At 42.4% G+C, this 21,633-nt stretch overlaps 1 protein-coding gene across 4 annotated transcripts in view; it reads right to left on the bottom strand.

Moving 5' to 3' along the window:
* The window catches only part of PALM2AKAP2 (PALM2 and AKAP2 fusion), a 300,990-nt gene that overhangs the window by 233,127 nt on the left and 46,230 nt on the right, over window positions 1-21,633 (bottom strand). For all 4 annotated transcript variants that reach the window (XM_090274550.1, XM_090274543.1, XM_090274544.1 and 1 more), the window contains exon 2: window positions 4,359-4,439. In XM_090274550.1, coding sequence (XP_090130676.1) covers window positions 4,359-4,439 — 81 coding nt within the window. The remainder of the gene's footprint in view (window positions 1-4,358; window positions 4,440-21,633) is intronic.

Below are 21,633 nucleotides of genomic sequence, written 5' to 3'. Positions count from 1 at the left end.
GTGAGAAATATGCATGTGATCAAGAAGACTTTCAAATCAGTGAGGAAGAGAATGAAATAATCAATAAAGCATGTTGAAACAACTGGCTCACCATCAGTAAAAAGTGAAGTCATTACCACCTCAAACCTTAAAGGAAAACAAATTCTAGCTGGATTAAAACTATTGAAGGATAGGAAACATCATAGTTAAGTATTTGAAATGGAGAGATATTCTTTTCAAGGATAACATCAAAATCATAATAGTAAAAGAATGTTAGGTGGGATTTCATATAATTTTAAAGTTTTGTACAAGAATTTAAAAGAGCCCATATACAAAAATTGAAAAAAGCATGTCAAGGTCAATACAAATGTTAATATAATTTCATTTTACACACAGGTGATGAGGCATATAAACAAGTTATATATCTTACTCTGTAAAAATGTATTGGGGGAAAAGCATAAAAGGATATGTCTATGGGAGGCATATCTAGGCATGAGTATACAGTTGATAGTTTTTTCTTTCTATTTTCCTGTACTCTTAAATCTCACTTTTGCAATGATTATACGTTCCTTCCTTTTATAATCAGCAGAAGTAATACAGCAATTAAAATTGCTTACTGGTCTCATATGTGGGCATTTCTTGGAAATTCTTACATCATACATATTAGATACAAATACAACTAAGGATCTTGTAAAAAGAAATCTGAGTTTAATTTGTCCAGAACTTCAAAGTGCCTGGATGTTTCCTAATCACTGGAGTGTAGCATCTAATATTTCAGAATTTCATACTTTGGTCCTTCATTGCATTATAGCATTTGTCGATTGTGCAGATATGAGAATAAGGTAATGATATTCTATTTTGTGGAGTTACTCACTGTATAGCCATAAATACAATATAATTAGCAAGTATATTAATCAAACATACAAGTACCAGAACTATTGTCTTGCACTCTATTTATTTGCTTTGACAAGAGGTCAATGAATTTGTCTAAGCAATTTGTAACTCAATGCATGAGAATAAATGTCTATAGTCTATTTGATCATGAGAATTATAACTTAATAAATATGAAATCTAATTATATTGCTTTTCCATGTAATTTGACTTTGAACTGAGAATATTTTTAAAGATTTTATTTATTTATTTTTAGAGAGAGGGGAAGGGAGGGAGAAAGAGAGAGAGAGAGAAACATCAATGTGTGGTTGCCTCTCTCACACCCCCACCTGGGGACCTGGCCCGCAACCCAGGCCTGTGCCCTGACTGGGAATCAAACTAGCGACCCTTTGGTTCACAGGCCAGCACTCAATCCACTGAGCCACACCAGCCAGGGCTGCACTGAGAATATTTATTTCTCAGGGAATGTCTCAGATTTTGTAAACTGGTGAATTAAAAATATTAATTCCTGACATATTCCCTAACATTTTCTACTTCAAGAAACTACCAGTAATGACTGTGGTATGTCTCCATATGGTCTAACTTTTCTGGAGTCTGTGAACATGTACTTAGAATAAAGAGACATGATGGTAATGATGGTAAATACATGTGATGATGGTAATCAGCATCTAGACAAACTATTCAAAAGGAAATATTTCATTTAAACACAAACAGTAAACAGTGTCTGGGAGAAAGGTTATAGAGGCAGATAGCCCTGGGGTTCAACCTGGGAACCCACACTTACAGTCTCTAAGTTCTGAGGCAAGTTACTTGACCTCACAAATTTGTATCCTTACCTGTAAGACAGGGAGAGTAATATCTACTTTCTGGTCATTCATGAGGGGACGTATTTCAAGTACCAAGCACGTATCAGACACGCAAAGAAAAAGACAACTACTGAGAGCGGACGAGGGAAGGACAAGGCTGCCTAACCGCCAGGACAGAGCTGGCTGAGTCTCCACCAAGAGGCCCAGAGAGCAACTCTAACCTCAATGAATTTACTACCATCTAGGAGCGAGGCTGCCAAGTTCGAAACTGAATGATAACAGGGAAGATGACTCACGCTATTCAAGTTCAGTCATCATTTAACTGATTTGAAGTAGGACACATTCCTTTCTGGTGCCTGAGTCAGGCACCACCTTCCTTATATTAAAATAACTCAGTTATCTGGGGGAGGTTGAAGTCAGAACAAAGAGAGATAGTCGTGTGGGAAGTTTCACCTGGGTCAGGGGGAGGCCAAATGACTCTCCTTGCCGTACCGCAGACCCCATCACAACAGCGTATAGACATCTGGTACCTCCTGGAGTTGGGGGCCTCTCTCCAGGGTAGTAGCAGGTAAATCACCTTTGGGACCTCGGAGCTTTCCTTTCTCATTGTTCAAGGCTCGCGATCCACCCTCGTTCTGTCTACGCTGGTCTCCCCCAGAGAGAGAAAATGACAATGCACTGGTCTCCACTTACCAAATTTCCATCACTTCCAGTCCATTCACCTGCACATTATGGCAAGGTTACCTTGGTGAAAGTACTGGGTGTTTCCTTAGCCAGAGAAAATGAGGGCTTTACCTGGATAACCATTAAGAACTATCGTATTCCCTTGTTTCCAAGTCTTTGAAGGAATATCACTGCTTCCCTATGTAACATTAAGTCATTTCTACTGTTGTTTCTGTTGCTTGCATGGATGGATGGATGGATACATGGGTGGAGGGAGGAAGGGAGGAACGAGGGGATAGATGAAAAATGACTGGCTGGAATATGAACAGAATGTTGTAACACTGTGTTGGACATTAGCAGTGAGTGAGTCCTTGGTATCTAATTTGGCACCCACAATGATGAGAAGTTGGACAAAAGAAACCTGATCTTCTCACGTAGGCTTATTGCCTGACTTTTGATTCCAGGAATACAAAAGCAAAGAATCACATTGACCTTAACAAGGAGAGAGGCTGTCCAGTCAAAAACAGCCTCTCATCTTTCAAGCTGGTTAATAATAACCTGTTCATCTTTAACCAAGAATTCACTGAGGTTTTACTACCTTTTGCTCTTTTTGACTGTACTCTGAGCCAGAGATCCAGCTCTGTCCAGATTGACCTTGAACAATTCACTTGGTTCTCCTAAGTGTTTCTCCACCCCCCTCTCGGTGAGGAGAGGATACTAACTTAAGCCCTCAATCCTCCCACAGGAATGTTCTAAGGAAAGAGCAGCAGCATACGGGGCATATGCAAGCTCCTACAAAGAAAGGTCCAGAAGTGGATTTACATGATGAGCAGAGAGAAAGTATCATGCTGCTTTTCTTCCCTTTAAACACATTTCTCTGGTTAAAGTCAATGGAACAACTATGCTAAGCAGATTTAGGTCACTGTTGCTCTCTGAAATCAGCAGCTAGCTTGCCGGTGATTTACATTGTGAGGGCTTATTTAGCACAACCTTGTTTTCCAGAAAAGAATGGGAAATGCTACTAGACAGGTCCTCCTTGTTTAAAAAAATTCAAGCAACCCAAGGCTAGCACCACCCTGCAAGTCAGCCCGACCTCCCCAACCAGCCCTCTGAGCCACGCCATTCCACGCATGCACTGTCACTGCCGCTGGAGATTGAGCAGGTTTGCCTCAAAAAGCCCAGGAGCCCTGGAAGGCCAGCAGCAGCTCCGGGCTGGCCCCTGGAATGTGCTCCGGTTATTCCCAAGCTTGTGGAAAGCAAAGTTCTGCAGCCAGGGGAGCCCTGTGACAGTGACGGAGCTTTCTCCTGGGCTGTAATCAACTGTGACGCTTAAGGGCCTGATGTTTTTCAAGAAAAATAAATAAATAAACAGCTTGCACTCCCTCCCCACCCCCAACCCCCTCTTCAACTCAGTGCACTGGAGACTCATCCAGGTTCAAATCATTTAAATGCTGTCTTGACCAATTGCATGTTCTAATAGAACACTTTCAAATGTGTGAAAGTAGGGCTATAACAAATGAATAATCGGAAATTCACAGGGCTGCTTGGCACACTGCTTTTACCTCCCTTTTCTCCATAGCAAGGAGGAAGATTACGACTATTTTTAATGTTAAGAAAGAGCATTACATTAGATACAGCTATGGAAACCTCGGAACAAACACACGCAGCACCTGTGCCCTGGAGACACCGCCCCAGAACACTCCCTCACCCACCCTTGTGCAAATTCTCTTCCAATTCCTATAAATAACCACCACATTGCACAGGCCACCCCCCGCCCCCAAACCTGGCCACACGCACAGTATAATCTCATCATGCTTGCAGAAACTGGAATGCTGTAACAATGCCCTGAAGGTGAGAGATTCCCAAGGAAAGCCCAGCGATGGTTTCCCGGCTGAAGGAAAACGAGCCGTTTCAGGCGGCGGCAGCGCCTTCACGCCAGGCAGGGCAGGCTCTGCCCGGCTCTCTGCAGGGTGAGCTGCATGTCTAATCATGGAAGAGGCTCGTGGATCGGCCGCTTACCTTGCAATGCTGCAGCAGAAGTATCTGCTCGTCCAGCTCTTGCCGCTTGCCTTCTATTTCAGTCTGCCGCTTTCTTTTCTCCTTGAAAATAAAGAGAGAGAGGCTGTAAGAGTGAGTGGGTGGGCGTGGGCTCCAGGAATTTTAAAGCAGGCAGCAGCGGTGGCACACATATGTAGGGACACTTCCAGAGAAGCTGGGCACACACGCCGTGTCACCTGCCCCTCCGTCTCCGGGTGTGCTGCAAGTGGCAGCGTTCTCCTAACATGTCTGCTGTGGGCTCAGTGAGTGGGAGAAATTCTCCTCCCTCAGCCAAGCTGCAACAATTTAATCCAGAAGAAAAGACAGTTTAACGTGCACACACAGAGTCGTGTTCTGTGCAGTGTTAATTTGGAGACAAAGACTAAGAATGTCTCAATCAAAAACACAGAGGCTGTGACAAACTGCAGGCAGGATAGGATACAACAGTGGGAATGCTGGGGGAGATTTCTTTTATCGAAATGATAAACACAAACAATCCAAGGTAATTTCACATTTTGTAGGACAAATCATTCAGTTGGACATACCAAACGAGGCAAGCTAGGCGGGCGATGTTTCTTCAGCTAGCCTTGTGGAACGGGGTGCATTTTATGTGGGTGGGGCTCACTGAGGTTCCGGTAAATATGAACCTTTGGGTTTGTCTGCCTGCAACCAACTTCCAGCTCTGCCATTTGCTACCCAAGTGACCTCTGGCAAGTTCTTGTACCTCCTGGGTCTATGTCTTCTCTTGAATAAAGAGGAGACAATAACTATCCCTAAACCATATGGCTGGGCATGTATTAAATGATATAATACCTGTAAAGACCTAGAATGATGCCTGGCACATACAGTAAACACTCAATAAATGTTACTTGCTATTATTCTTATTGCCACATACTACCTTTGCCTAGAAATTGGTTTTAAAGGGTTGCATTTCCCTTGTATTCACAGCATAGCCTTTCTATCGAAGTGCACACTTCATACTTTTCTTCTCTGTATGTCACAAATGTAAACAGTAAACATCATGTGACTGGATATTTATCCAAAGAAACCCAAAACACTAACTCAAAAAGATACATAGGCATCTCTATGTCCACTGGAGCATAATTTACAACAGCCACAATAGCGAAGCAACCTAAGTATCCACTGATAGACAAGTGGATAAAGAAGAGACAGTAGTACATAGATACAATGGAATATTACTCAACCATAAAAAAGAATGGAATCCAGCCATTTGCAACGACATGGAGAGACCTAGAGGGTCTTATGCTAAGTAAAGTAAGTCAGACAGGGAAAGACAAATACCATATGATCTCAGTTATATGTGGAATCTGAAAAACAAAATAAATGAACAAACAAAACAGAAATAAATAGATACAGAGAACATTTTGATGGTTGCCAGATGGGAGGGAGTTCAGGAGGGGTGGGTGAAAAAGGGAAAGGGATTAAGATGCACAAATTGCTAGTTATAAAAACAGTCCGGTAAAGCACAGCACAGGGAATACAGTCAATAATAGTGTAACAACTATGTCTGCTGTCAGATGGGTACTAAGCTCATCAGAGTGAACACTTCACAAGTTATACAAAGGTCTAATCATTATGTTGCACACCTGAAACTAATATAATATTGTGCACCTGAAACTAATATAATATTGTACATCAGCTGTAACTGAAAAATAAAAAAAATTATTTAAAAAATAAACATCATATGAATGCGATTAATTTAAGAATAGAAAGATTCTCCCTAATGAGAGCTTACTTGTTCAATGTTTTCCTTTCCAAGTGCACACGGTGGGGTGGACTGAGACATTTACTGCACTGAATTATTCTGCTTTACTGACACATGCAGGGAGAAACTTGTTCGACCAGACATAATGGCATTTTACAATACAACAGTCAAATCCCGGAGGAGACAATAATGTATAAGGCTGACTGCTGTCTTCTGTGTTAATAGAAGCTTTTATTTTATGTCATTGCTAAGCTTCTGGGCATGTGCTCACACCACTATTATTCAAATCAACATAGTAACAACTTGTGTTACAATCGAGTTCTTCTGTGCAATGCACAGACCTTAAGAAATATCTTACAATATTTCTGGGACATGATACCCAAGTCAGGGACATAACCTCCTTGCCAAAGCGAGGCCAGAGAATATTTTAGAAACTTACTGTTTATCACATTTATCAAAAAACGCCAATCAAAGGTGCATTATTGATGCTTTTTAATCCAAGAGTATGTCCGAGGACATCTAATATATGAGAATAGATGGGAAAAGTGAAGCCAAGTGAGGGAAGTCCACCTATCCAGCAACTCCAAGTTACCACATGAAAAAGCAAGGACCTCCAGGGCCAGCCACTGTCTCTAGAGTCTAGGGTTTCTCAAGAGTGGGTTTGCTGGACTTTATCACTCGCTCTCATTGACTATCAAGAGATGAATAATACTACATTTAAATACAGACCCAAGATACAGTATGTCAAGAATACAAGGTGCTGATGACTCAGACATTCCATAAATGTTAATTGAATGTTGTGTGTTTGCTATAGACTGAATATGTGTATCCTCCCTGAAATTCATATGTTGAAACCTACCCCCCAATGAGATGGTATCAGGAGGTGGGATCTTTGGGAGGTGATTAGGACATGAGCATGGAGCCCTCGTGAACGGAATTAGTGCCCTTATAAAAGACACCACAGAGAGCTCGTTACCCCTTCTTCCATGTGAGGACATAGCAAGAAGACACCATCTATGAACCAAGAAGCCAGCCTTCACAACACCTCGAATCTGCCAGCGCCTTGATCTTGGACTTCCCAACCTCTAGACCTGTAAGTATCCGTTGTTTAAAAGACACTCAGTCTATGGCATTTTGTTATAGAAGCCTGAATGGACTAAGACAGTATTCTAATTATACTTCTGGTCAGTTACAAACTTTTCCTAGGCTATCCCATCTGTGCCTTTGTTCATAGTGAAAGTCCTCACTCCAGAGTTGCCCACCATCATAGTGGTAAACCATGCCTTAAACAGAAGAAATATTACCAGATATTTCAAGCAGTGAATATCTATCTACATGCTCAAGCCGTAGATACGTTGATGGTTACTATGAACAGATATGATCATGAAGGATGCAGGTTTAAGTTAGTTCTTTAAGAATGGGTAGGAATTAGGTAGATACAGATTAGTGGGCAGTGCATTCCAGGCAAAGGGAACTGTGTGAGCAAGGGCTGTGTGTACTTCTATCCCAGGGACAATGAGGAGGAAAATATGACATGGGTGAAGGGCTTGCCTTTAGGAAGAGCGATCAATGATTCAAGAGACTGGCTAGGACTAGATCACTGAAGGCCTTGGATGTCAGGTGAAGAAGTTGGGATTTTATTGTATGGACAATGCAATGTCATTGCAAGGTTCAAAGTGAAAGAGTGATAGAGTGAAACAGCATTTGAGGAACACTAGTCTGGCACTGGTGTATAGGGCAGATTAAGAGGGGCTGGGATACTTTTCCTTTAAAAAGCCAAATAGTAAACATTTTAGGTTTTGTGGGAAATAATCTTTATTGCAACTACTCAATGCCGCCACTGCAGTGCAAAACAGCCTTAGACAATACATAAATGATGTGTAGGCTGTGTTCTAATAAACCTTTATTTACAACCACAGTTGGTGGGCCAGATTCAGCCCATGGTCATAGTTTGCTGACCTGTGGATGAAAAGACCGTTAAGTGTCTTACTTAGGAGGATGCTGCATTCACTCTAGGATGTGGTGGGGATGGAGGACTAACAAGCTCACCCCAGCTTAGGTTCTTTTTTCCAATCAGAATAGAAAGAAGAAAACAAATACAACAACCAGAATTGATGAGGCTCAGAACCAATAGGGTCTAGGGGATGAGGCAAGGTGGTGTCTTGGCTTTGAGCCACACAGACCAGAGTTTTGGTGTAGGAACAGACAATAGTGGGAAAAAGTACTTTCCCATTTGTCCATTTGTATTCGTATTCTCCCCCGAGGAAGCTCCTTATTGGATTAAAGCTTGAAAAGAACCAGTTGTTAACATAAGCAACCAGGCATCAGCACCAGCATGGTCACATCTGTGTTCTGTCAGAGGAGGACCCTGAACTTGGCCCCATCTGTGGCGATGACAGAATTATTTGATTAGTTGAGTCCCATTCTACAGTGATGGGGTTAGGTCCTGAAGTCACTCCTAATCAGATACGAGGTAGAATGTGCAAAATCATCCTCTGTACAGAATTAGGTATGTGTCCAAGTACAGCAAGCTTGTGGAGGGTGCCGTAGGGTTCCTGACGCTTGTTTGGGCTGCTGAGGTCCAAGCTGTGCTCCTCTCCTGGCTAGTCTACTACTTCCCAGGCCACTCCTTCCCTTCATCAAGGAAAAACCACTGGTCTTTGGGCCCTCTTCTCATTCCAGGCATTTAGCTTACATGATTTACGTGATTTCCTTTATCCTCATCAACTATACAACCTACATAAGTGATAACTTACGGATCTATATTTCAACTTCGACTTCTCCTTTGAGCTTCTAGCCTCCATGTCTAACTTCCAACTGTTCATATCCAGTCTCTCCAACTCAACCCTGTAATCACCATCTCAGTGCCCACCTCCCTCACATCTGGCCCTTCTGTATTTCTCATCTCAGCGACGACAACTCAAGTCAACAATCTTAGTTGTCCCAGGTACTTCACCTTCTTGAAAGATCAAGTCCTTTGACTCTGCTTGTCATTTTCCACATCTGCTTCCCCACGACACCCTTTATTACTTACTACCTGAATACTCTCACTTATCTCCCCACCTGCACATGCGGACTAGTCTACATTAGCATCTCTAGCGCTCTGTAGCATTGAACTGCTTATGCCCTGATCTGGATTACTTCAGTGGTTTCCTCAACGGTCTCCCTGCTTCCGGGTCCTGACTCTGAGCAAGTCACCCTCCTTCTTGCTGTCAGAGTGATATTCTAAAATGGAAATCTATCACCAACCTTGGCCTAAAATCTCAGAATGTCTCTCATTCCCTACAGTGAAAAGAACAAGTTCCTTAGCCTAGACAATGAGGCCCCTCTCTATCTCATAGCTTCACCACAAGCAATGACCCCCTCGACCACAGGCTCCCACCTCAACTAACCGCTTGTAGTTTTCTTGACCTACAAGGCTGGTTCATGCCTTCCTGGTTCTTCTCTTACTACTTCCTCTAACAAAAATGGATTTTCCTCACCGCTTCATCTGGTAAAAAATTCTTCTTCTTGAACAACATAGTTTAAATATCAGTGAAGCCAGATTCATCACCTACCAGCCTCCTTTTGGAGAACCCACCTGCCCTCACTGTCACTGGCATTGTAGGACTGCCAGCTATAGTTGGTCACATATAGCCCAGCTTATCCCTGCCACCAGGACTTGTGTGTGATACAAGTTAGGCCAATCATACCATCTATTTTACTGCAATAGAGATTGGCCTGAGGGGCAGCGAAATGACCCACGTAGGACCAGTAGGAGACATTTCTAGAGAAAGACACGTGAATACTGGGAGAGAAAAATCTCCTTTCCACTAAGGATAAGCTGGGATGATGTGCATCTGAGTGGCCATTCTCCCAAGCCACACAGAAGAAATACATCCATGTTGGGAGAAAGGTAAACATGCAGAGAAAAGCAGAGCTGAAAGACAAAGGAAGAAGGATCCTGACAACATTGCTTGAGCCCCAGATCTAGTTATGCAGGAAGCCAGAGCCATCCCTGTGCTTCCTAACTTATACACACTAACAAATCCCCCTTTTGCTTATGCTAGTTTGAGTGGTGTTTCTGTCACTTGCAACTCAGAGTACTGGCAAACACAGAAGCCTTTTCTGCTCCCTCCAAGTAGAACTCATAACTCTTGCTTTCTTTCCTTCCTTCATAGGCTGTGGGATCTTTCTATATCCAGCACTTTGAGCACTTTAGCACTCTATACACTTAAACGTTTGCACAAATTCTTCCTCTTCCAAACTACAGGCTCTTTGAGGACATGGATCTTGGCTGATTCATCTCCAAAGCCTAGCATGTTGCATGACGAACACATGTGGCAGACACTCCCTAAGTCCCTCGGAATAAGATACTTGCTCTCCTCTGATCATGTTTCTGTCTGTATCCCTCACTCAAATGCATTGAGTTTGCACTCATGATTTCAACGGCAGTAAAATGTATCACTGAAAACACATTAGCCATCAGTCTGTAAAGCCAGAAGTGTCTTTCTGTTGAAGACATTAGCCCATATGGAATAGACCGTTATTGCTCTGCATATAAGAAAACTGTTGAAAAAGCTGATTTTGGGAAAGAATCATGGGAAGTTCATCCTGGGGAGGAGAGCTGGGGGAAGTGGAAATTCCAGGGAAACTGTAATGAGCTGACAGTAGCAAACCATTCAGGAAAAATGCGCCTCAAGAGACATATGAAATGAAGTAATCTCAATCCATTAGGAAGATTTCCAGATCCCTCCACTCTCTGGGAGGCCTAGCAAGGCACTTTTACTGCCTTTCTGTAAATTATACATCTTCCTGGCAAGTATTTTCTGGAAGTATTACAACACTGTGAAACTACAAACTCTTGGTACAGTAAGGAGCACCCACATAGAATGGAGCACGCTCTGTTCATAGGTGGTTAATAAATATGATGGGAAGACAGGTATTAAAAATAGTTAAGAAACCATTAATCATTTTTGGCATTTTGGTGTATTTTCTTCTAGTGCTTCTGTGAATGTAGCTACCGATGCCTTTCTCTTTTACAAAATTGTCATACGTTTATGTATATACTGATTTTAAATATAGTCAACATTTGTTGTATCGTTAAATATTATAAAAACAAACAAACAAAAAGTAGGTAAAAAGCCTATGTCCACCATTGTGTGCTTCAAGCAGAAACCCTCTTCTCTCCTGCTGGCTCCACTGTATCCCAGGCACTGGGACATGCGAGGTGGAGGCTGGGGGAAGGGTCCCAGCTGAGCCTGTGAGAAACCTGCAGAAGGAAAAGAGGCTGAACAGCTCAAACAGTGAGGCCCATTCCGAGTAGAACTGACACCTACTGCCCCAGGACACAGCAGTGAGAAAGGGCCAGAAGAACCTCCTCGAAGCACTATTGCCATCAAGAGAGCCCAGAATTTAGATGGGAGGGAGAAAAAGAAAATATGTTCAGTTTTAAATGTGGCACTCTTCCCTCCAGCTATGGCTAGATGAAGAGAATTGTGCTTTGACACTTCCCATTGTGAGCTAAAGGGAATGGTGCGGCTCTCCCCTGCACACAGGCCTTTAAGGGGACCGTGGGCCAGCTGGATTCTAGGCTTTCAAAATGCAGCACCAGACTGAAACACTGCACGAACCAGACTGTTTTAAATAGCCTGCACTTGGAAAGGGAACAGGGGATACAGCAGGTGGGAAAAAAAATAAAAGATTCAGATGAAGAAAAAAGAACCAAAAGGGCGTAGGGACATTTTTGAAGGTCAATAATTTAAAAATAAAGGGTCTGAGATATTAAGACCAGAAAATCAGGGAGAGAGCACTTAAGATATTTTATTGTGGCTCATAAAATGAATCTCCTTTGCTGTTCCCCAAAAGAGTCCAGTAAGGATACTGGACTTTTGCCTTCCAGACTATGCTTTTTTGGTTGTGACTTCATGCAGAAACTGGATCACCAGGGTGCCAGGTTTTATACAGGTTACACTAAGAAGTAAGGTGACATTCGGAGAATTAAATTATGGTGGAAAAAAACGTGCAAATGGGGACCCAATGAGCTTCTTCTATTAAGGAATCAGAATATCATCTTAGTCATGGTTGGATTATAATTACCTGTTTAATGCTGCTGCAGAACCAATGCTATTTACACATCTGAGGAAAGAAAAGGAGGGTGGTCTGTCTGAAAACTGAGAAGCTGAGTGATCAAGCATAAAAATGATCAAGGAGGTGCCCGCTCAGCTTTGTCCAATTGCCTGTCCAGTTGACTGGAATGTTGAGTGTGCTTAGCTGACACATCCCTACTAGAGATCTGTTATCCAATCTCAATGCCATTACCTATGAAAACTCTCTCTCCTGGCTCTGACTTCAAGGTCACCAATCATGATTCTAATTATATGCAGGTTTCCCAAGTCGTTAGTGAAATGGAGAGATAATACCTTTTAAGCCCCCTGCAATGTCCATCTTCTGTAGATGAATAAAATGGCACTTGGGTTTGTAGATGAGGCTACTGAAAGCTAAGTTGGTATGTGATTTTCTGATCCCACAAAACTAAGGAGCAGAACCTGGAGTCAGCTTACAAGGCTTGGTCAAAAGGACAAGGAAACAAGAATTCCTATAATCACACTGTTCTTCCTAATCATGCACCCATTCAACCTACAACGTCAAAGCAGAGAACTCTACAAGTCTATTCATGCCTCATTGCTTAGTTTTAACCAGCATTCCCATTTAGGTAAATTCTCTTCTATTCAACTGATTACTTGGCCTTGAACTTACCCTCTATTAGTAAAAGAGGGAACTGCCTGCTTTGTTTTGTTAGTAACAAATTATAAAGTCAAGAGGAAAAATTTTAAATAGGAAAAGAAGACACTGATTAGCTGAAACTTCACTGCTGGGTTTTGAAAGAATAATTTAACACCTAAAATCTTAAGAAACATCGTAGAGAGTTTAGATGCAAAAGTGTTATTAATTACACTAAACAGTTAATAAAGCTAGCCTATTAGCAACAATTCTGATGCCTAACACAGAAGAGTTTTAGTTTAAAGTCTTTTGTAGATAGTTTATAGTCCATATGGATTATATCTTAGATTTATTTTTAAGGTCTACCCACAGTGTTACTCTTTTAATAACTGTTTAACGACATAGCTATATTTTTGCTATACTGTTCATAACATCAAATTCTTTGCTGGATATCTTTCTCTGAAGACCAACTCTAATATTAAAGTAAGATCTGTTCCTTGATATCACATTGATAAGTCACTGTGGTGACAAAATTGAGCACATTCTGTACAGGTAAAATGGTAGAGAACTGTGAGGAAGTCCCAAATGCCAGAGGTAACATAACTAAGTTCACCTGCAGAATGTCCATATCATCACTCTTAACATATTGCATTACATATTCCCACCATGAAGTGACATGAGCACTGAACTAGGAGTCAGGAGGCCTGGCTTCAGGTAGAGGTTCTGCCCTAACCCCTGGGTGACTTAGGCAAGCCTCTTATTGCTCCTGGGCCTTAGATTCCCCACGTGTAAAATGAGGTTGGACCAGCTTTGCTCTAAGATTCCACGATGCTAAGAACAACAACGACTTCACGTTCTAGACTGTTGCAAATGCACTTCCTCATCTATAAAGTAATACTGGCAAACATTCACATAGTGCTTAGTGTGTGTGCCAGGCACTGTTCCGATTAATACATAATTAACACATTTAATCTTTATGCTAACCCACTAAGTTCAGTACTATCATTATCTGCATTCTACAGTGGAGAAAACTGAGGCACGGGGAGATAAAGAGATAAGGCCAGATGGCTAGTGAGCATCAAACAGAGTTGGAATCCAGCATGAAATATGGAAATAGAAATGTCTTAAGGAGCTACTGTGGAGCTGAAATGAAGTACAAGAAAAATGGAACCAAACACATCTCCTGATGGAGTTCAAAGAGTCAATGAATAAAGATGCTTCTTTGGAGCTGCTACAAAGTTTTTTGGTTTCGAGTTTTTGTCTAAGCCACTGACATATACTCCTGGAACCAAAATTCAGTTCTGTAGTGATGGTGGTGGTAAAACTAGTGATGATAGTGACATAATGGTAACTAAAGTTTCTTGACTACTCGCTAAGTGCCAGGCACTACTGTAAGAATTCCTCCTCAGCTTTTAACTGAATCCTCAGAACGCTTTGAGGCAGATACATTTACTGTCTCTGATTTTATGGATGAGAACACTGAAGGCTTAGTGAGGGTGAGTAAACACGTTCAAGGTCCTTAGCTAGGAAGGAGCCAAGCAGGGGCTGCCATCCAGACAGTCTGACTCCAGAACACTTTATCATGAACAGAGACATGTTTCAGCTACTAACATTTGTTTAGCTGAACCCCACATAGGACGCATGAAACATATTATCTTGCCACCTACACGCATGTGCCAAAACCTTCCAGAACAAATGAGATGTTGAAAACACAAAACACTCTGATGTCAAATCCCTCAGCCACTCCAGACAGAAGGCCTGTTACAAAATCCAGGAGCATTTCCCAATCTCAAGCAGAAATAGGCCGAGGCTGGGTGGAAACCAATATATCTGTTTATTTCAATGCCTGTATGAGACATTTCCAGGGGATTGAATGATCTAACAAGGAAAGCCAATGTAAAATATTGCTCTCCCAAAGGGACTTTTTATTGGAGAGGGACACCTGCAAATGAGGCAGTAGCGTGGAAGGCTCTCAATTTTCCATGTTGGGCTCATGACTGGAGAAGACTCTAATCTGGGGGCTTCTGGATATCAGAATCTATCTTCCTAAAACTGGATGACACGCAGAAGGGGCAGAGCAATCCACTGCATTGACAGTCCAACCCTGGGAAGACATGCAAGGCCCAGAGGAAATATCACCAGGCAGGAAGCAGGCGTGGACACTGCATGGATCTTACAGTGAGCCGCTTTCCCACGGGCTCCTTGAGGGCGCAGAGCAGTGGCCCATGGAACGACAAAGGGGTTAGGATACGGAGTTAGGATACAGCTGAACAAAGCTGTGCTCGTTGGAAAGACAAAACAAAACAGCACGCCAAGTAGGAGGGGAGCACAACATTCGCATTCTGATGACAGCAAAGGAAGGTGAACTCCAAAAATTGGCAAAGTTCCAAACAGAGATGTACATGCCTTTACTGACTTCTGCCAGTCATGGTATTTTTTTTTTGTTCCTTTTGATGACAACATCTGGTAAATATCTACATCTATTTCATCTATATCATCTATATATCAATGTCTATCAGAAAGGTATAAAGAAGGAAATATGAATAGTCCAAATAAAGAATTTAAATAACAATACATCAAACTAATAAACACACATGGTAAGAAAATTCAAACACTGGGGTGCATAAATTTTTTTGAATTGGTGATTTGAGATTCTTAGGGTATATTCCCAGCAGCAGAATCACTGGGTCAAAAGGCAGTTCCATTTTTAGTTTTTTAAGGAAATTCCAAACTGTTTTCCACAGTGGCTGCACCAGTCTGCATTCCCACCAACAGTGCAGTAGGGTTCCCTTTTCACCACATCCTCGCCAGCACTTGTTGTTTGTTGATTTATTAATGGTGGCCATTCTGACAGGTGTGAGGTGATAGCGCATTGTGGTTTTAACTTGCATCTCTCTACCATATGATCTCACCTGTAAGAGGAATCTGATGAACAAAATAGACTAGCAAACAAAATAGAACCAGAGGCATGGAAACAAGGAACAGACTGACAGTGACAAGAACGGGCGGGGGGGGCACATAATGGTGGAAAGCAGGGTAAGGGACTAGACAAAGAACATGTATGAATGACCCACAGACACGAACAACAGTGTGGGAATTAACTGGGGGAACAGGGTGGGGTGGGTAGAAGAAGGCAAAGGGACAAAAATTGGGACAATTCTAATAGAATAACAATAAAAAATAATTGAATTAAAAAAATTCAAACAATATACAAAAAGATAATATGAATAGTTTTTTACCCTTCACTCTACCACTACCAATTGCTTTCAGTTTTGCACGTATCCTACTTAGGAAAAAATATAAATATACCAATGTATTATCCATAGGGATCTTTTATTCTTCACATAAAGGGAATTATAACTTATACTTCCTGCTTTTCATCTCACTTTCTTCTTACTAAGTGATGTATCTTTGAGATTTTTCTACACCAACACATGAAGTCCCACCTCTTCTAACTGTTGCCTGGTATTCACAGATGTACCTCACTTTATTTTACGAGTCTGATGCTGATAGATAATTTAGCTGGTTTCCAGTATTTTATGTGCCATTATAAGCAAAGCTGCAATGAATCTTCCTCTATACCCATCTTAGATGGACTTTGGTGACTATATCTATAGGGCAAATTTCTAGCTCAAAGGATTTCAGCATTTAAAACTTCAATAGGGCCAAATTGTCCTCCCCCCAAAACATTTTTTCTATGTTTTAAATTATATAAATCTGAGTTGAAAGTAAGACTCCAGCAACCAATAAGAGTTTTGACCATTTTTCCACTTATTAGCTATATACTATGGGACTCAGGGAGATTTTAGCTGAAAGAAAATATCTAACACTTCGTTAATAATAGCAAACTGTGCTTAAAACATACTCAGGTACTCTGTTCTTATCATAGACTATTACTGTCTTCTCAGGTTACAAAATGAGAATTTGCTGCCTTATAAACAGAAGGCTAATTTAACTTCATCAGTTTTCTAGGAGGAATTGAATTTGTACCTTTCTTCCCTGTACTGTTAATGTTAGAATCACCACATTGCCACGTTGTGCCCCATTGTCCGTAATGGAAGAGTGTATATTTCTTCTCTGGTGGTTGCTCTCCTACGTGATTTAGAATGCAAAACTTTTCCCCTACCAAAATAATGTCTAGATGGACTCGGGCAATGTAAAAAACAAAAGCATGAGAAAATACAGTGGCTATCTGACGTTAGGATCAGAAAGGCCTTTAAAAACATAAAGCATAGAAAGTAACCACAAAATACAAAACTGATCAACTTCATTACGTAAAACGTAAAACTTTCATTTTTATGGTGCCGACTACACATGACAACTCAAAGGCACGTGCCGATCTGGAAAAATGTATTTCCAATGTGTATGTCAAAAGGCTAAGATCTTTTTAGAAACTAAAAAGTTCTTACAACACAATATAATTTGTAAATAAAGATATGAACACAAATATAGAAAAAAGAACAAAATATAGAAAAAATGTTCAATGTTATTTACAACCAAAGAAACACAAATTAAGCACTGAGACGTCCTTGTTCAACTACAAAATGGACTCTCCACCTTTCCCCCCACACAGTATATTTTTAAAATGTATCCTGTGTCGGGGAGGGCGTGAGGGAAAAGTGCCTCTCTTTAGTCTCTGTCATAATTATAAATCAAAAAACCCATCTTTCTGGAAGGCTAGTTCAAAAGTTTTTATTGAGTTTATCATAAATAATTGATCCACAGAAAATTATTTTTGTTCTGTTCAAGTATTTTTGTAAGGACTATTCAACACAGATATATGCAACACATACACAAACATTCAAACAGCAAATGACTGACTAAATAAGATGGCATCTTATGAACCACTTGGAATAAAATCAGAGCAATCCCATCCATGACCCATTGCCTTTCTTTCTCTTCACCTCATCTTGTCGCTGCCTCCTCCTCCTCACTCCCACTCCAGCCACACTGGCTTTAACCAGAGACCTGCCATGGGAGAGGCATGGGGGGCAGGCAGGCGAGTGGGGATTCATACTAAGTCTGGTTCAGAATACAGCGGTATTTTGTGTTCCTTGGCCCCATGTGTCTCTCTCCCTTGGGAACCCTCCTGAGTTATGGCTGTGGTCTGGGGCAAGATTCTAGATTTCTTACTAGTGATACCATGTAATTGGTGCCCTGACCTAATTATTTCTAACATCTGCCTTCCAGTCTCATCCAGTTCTTAACATACACGAACCAGTCAGATGCGTCCACACCTTGACCTTAACTCTCCCCACAGTGAGCCGCCCTAGGTGACCATTAAGATCACCTGAGGGACATTAAAAAGTACCAAGCCCAGGCCCCACCTCCAGAGGCTCTGATCTTATTGGCCTGGGCACTGGAGGCTGTAAATGCTCCCAGGTAGTCTGAACGTCAGCCAGGGTGGAAAATCATGACTGAGCATGTGGTGGTCTCATGGTCCAGGCTGATTAGCATTTGCTACAGCTTCAGCTGTTTTGAGTTCTGTCTTCATCGGTCTGAAATAAGCTATTTGGTTAAATTTTGCTAGAACACTGGGTCAGTCACTTTTCTAGTTTAGTACTTAAGTCCTTGTTTTCTTTGTTCTTCAGAGTCTGGGTTTCAGGCACAGGTCAGTGGGGTTTTTGATTTAAAAAAAAGTCTTGGAGGGCTTGGACTGAGCACCTGGCTGCCAAGAGTCAGCACTGCTTTTCCCTGTAGTAGTTACCCCCCTCCCCATTGCTGTCTCTTTTTTTCTTCCCCTCCTGGGAGGCTTCCCTCTTATGAGTGGATTACTATTTTCTACCTGAGGACATGGGTGATTAACCAGGATAGAAGAGACAAAGTAGAGGGGTGGGGCAGGCCTGAATATGGAATTACAGCAAACACCTCAAATGCAGGTCAAACTGAGTCTGGGTTTGATCTAAGGCAAACAAGTTTTGTGCTTTAAAAATTTGTTTAGTTGCATTATTGCTATACTAATTTCAAAATTTAGAAAGACAATAGTTAAGGGAAAGGTCATCGCTGAGCAGGGGTTTCTTCCATGCAGCCTCTACCAACAGCAACCATGAGCACTGAGAAAGGGCAATAATAGAGCCAGTGTAGTTCCCAGCCCACTCTGACCCACAGGCAAAGCAGTCCATGCACAGCCCCAAAGCCCCACAGGGTTCCCTACGTGGTCTCATTGGGGACTGATGACACCCTGAGACAAGAAGAGGGAAGCCATTCTAGTGAGGGCCCATGAGACCTGTGGATCTCTCTGAACTGGCTCAGCCTCCCTGGGGCTACCCTACACATGATGAGCAAGGGGACCTGGTCTACCCTTCTCCTTTGTTCTGGCCCTTTCCATGAGCTCATCAGCATTTATTTCAGGCAAGTTCCTGATTAGGCCGAACACTGAAGAACCCATGCTGATATATGGGAAAGGTCTAAGTGAATGAAAAGTATTTTTAAAAAGTGCAAGAATGAGAAATCAGAAACTTGGGAAATGGCATCCCTGGAATCACATGCTTCTACTTCTCATTTGCTTTTGTGACATGGGAAAGCAACCAAATAGCAAAAAAAATAAATAAATAAAATGCTATCCAAGAAACAAACAAAGTTATATTAAGTGATTATTTTTTAAAGAATTTATTTATTTATTTTTAGAGAGAGGGGAACGTAGGGAGAAAAAGAAACACCAACTTGGCCCCCAACCAGGGACCAGACCTGCAATCCAGGCGCATGCCCTGACTGGGAATTGAACCAGCAACCTTTTGGTTCAGAGGTCAGCACGCAATCCACTGAACCACACCAGCCAGGACACCAAATAGTTATCTTTAATGGGGAAGGTACGTATCTTCAAATCCCCAGCTGTCTGCTCATTTTGAGATGTCTGTCTCCATAAAGTGTTTATTAACTAAGGGCAGCCTGAAGTCCTGGGGCTCTGGGCCTGCATTTGATCTCTGGAAGATTCCAGCCTTCAAGCTGGAGACTGAAAGTGCCATAGGGAATAACCTAAATATTAGGCATCGCATCTGTTAACAAAAAAAGGGCTTCCTTCGTGAAAACTTGGAGCGAGAGCTCCCTCCATCTTCCTCCTTCTACCTCTGTTTTTCATATGGAGTCCATGTTCTACCCCCTATCCTATAACATCTACCCTCTGATGTGGGGGCAGGCAAACCCGCTCTGTACAGGAACACACAGTAAATATTTTTGGCTTCACAATCTCCGTCTCAAGGACTCGGCTCTGCCCTTGTAACACAGAACAGCTACAGACAGCACTTGACCAAATGGCTGTGTTCCATTCGGCTGGCAGGCCGTACGTAGTTTGTAGACCCCTGGCTATACCACTGCATCAAGACTGGATGAAAGAGGTGAAGGGGCTAAGAAGTACAAATTGGCGGTTACAAAACAGTCGCAAAGATGTCAAGTATAGCATGGGGCATATAGTCAATAATATTGTAATAATCATGTTTGAGGCCAGGTGGGTATAGAAAAAATTGGGGGAACACTTTGTAAAGTGTGTGATTGTCTAGACCACTACACTGTACACTTCAAACTAATACAAAATAGTATTGAAAGTAAACTGCAATTGAAAAATAAAATAAAAAAAAAAAAAAAAAAAAAGGAAGAATGACCACCAGCTCCTGAATGGGTTACAGGCAGAGGCCCTGGGGGTGTATGGGAGGTGGTGGTGGCTGGGTGGGCCTGCGTGGCTGAGTCTGGGAGGAACACAGGAGGAAACACGAAGTCTCACAAGTCTTGAACTGGTGCACTCCCTATTTCTTAGAGGGAAGGAGAAAGCAGGGAAGATGAAGGGAGGAGTTTCTTACTGAGTATTACCTGCACCTGAAACTGTCAGAAGTTATTTAGGGGTCACAACACCAAGAAAAAAGTTGTGGCCCGTGGCCCAGAAGGTGGAGCACCCAGGACAGAGAGGGAGGAAGGCATGGTGCTGGCATTTGAATCCAGTTCCATCTGGCTCTGAGCCAGGGCTTCCTCAGCGCCCCGCCCCCTGCCACGCCCCCCCCCCCCCCCCCCCCAACCACCAAGCCAAGGCTTCCACAAGAAGGGGGATGGGACCTGGTGCCTTCTCCCTTCTAACACCTGCATCCTGCATTACAAAGCTTGGTGAGGGCCAGCCAGCAGAGGAGGCTGGGGCCAGAGAGAACTGTAATGGCTAGAGACTTCTCATGTGGTGCTGAACCCTCATCAGGGCAGTTGCCCACCCTCCAGGGCCTTTTAGAAAGATCTGTGTAGCAGCCATGACACCAATCTGTCACTTCTCTTCCTCTAGAGACCTGTCCATACCATGGTAGGCCCTAATCAGGGTGCCAGGAGCTTCTCTCCTGGCCTGAGTCTGGGGACGTGCCCTTCCCACCCTGGACTTCTCCTTTGCTTATCTACCCAATCACACTCCCTCCCCCCAGTTTCTGTGCAGGACCTCAGAGAGACCAGGGGGACAGGGAGGACTGCTGTCCCACAGAGCTGCCACTCTTTCTCCTGCCTCCTTCCTGTTCTTCAGATCTCCACCCCAAGGTCACCGCCCCATTCCACCCAGTCTAAAGTAATCATCCTGTTCCTACATACAGCCCTCTCTGTCACGTCAGTGTATTCCTTGTATTTTCTTCCCAAGTGCTTATCAGAACCTGAATATATTGAGTCTATATGGTAACTGGTTTGTATCAGTCTCCTCTCTTTAGGATGGAACTTCCTGAGTCTGAGACTGGGCTGTCCTGACTATAGCCTCCATGCCTAGTGTGGTGTCTGGTTCAAGGGGGACAATCAATAAATGAAGGAGTGAACGAGTAAGTGACTGAATAGTAAGTTTTGTCCATCAGAGACGAGAGCTCAGAAAGCATTTAGGTG

Source organism: Furipterus horrens, unplaced genomic scaffold (assembly GCF_987537825.1).
Source record: "Furipterus horrens unplaced genomic scaffold, mFurHor1.1.pri manual_scaffold_4, whole genome shotgun sequence".
Lineage (NCBI taxonomy): Eukaryota > Metazoa > Chordata > Mammalia > Chiroptera > Furipteridae > Furipterus > Furipterus horrens.
Note: the sequence above shows the minus strand (reverse complement) of the source record. Positions and strands in the feature narration are given on the sequence as shown.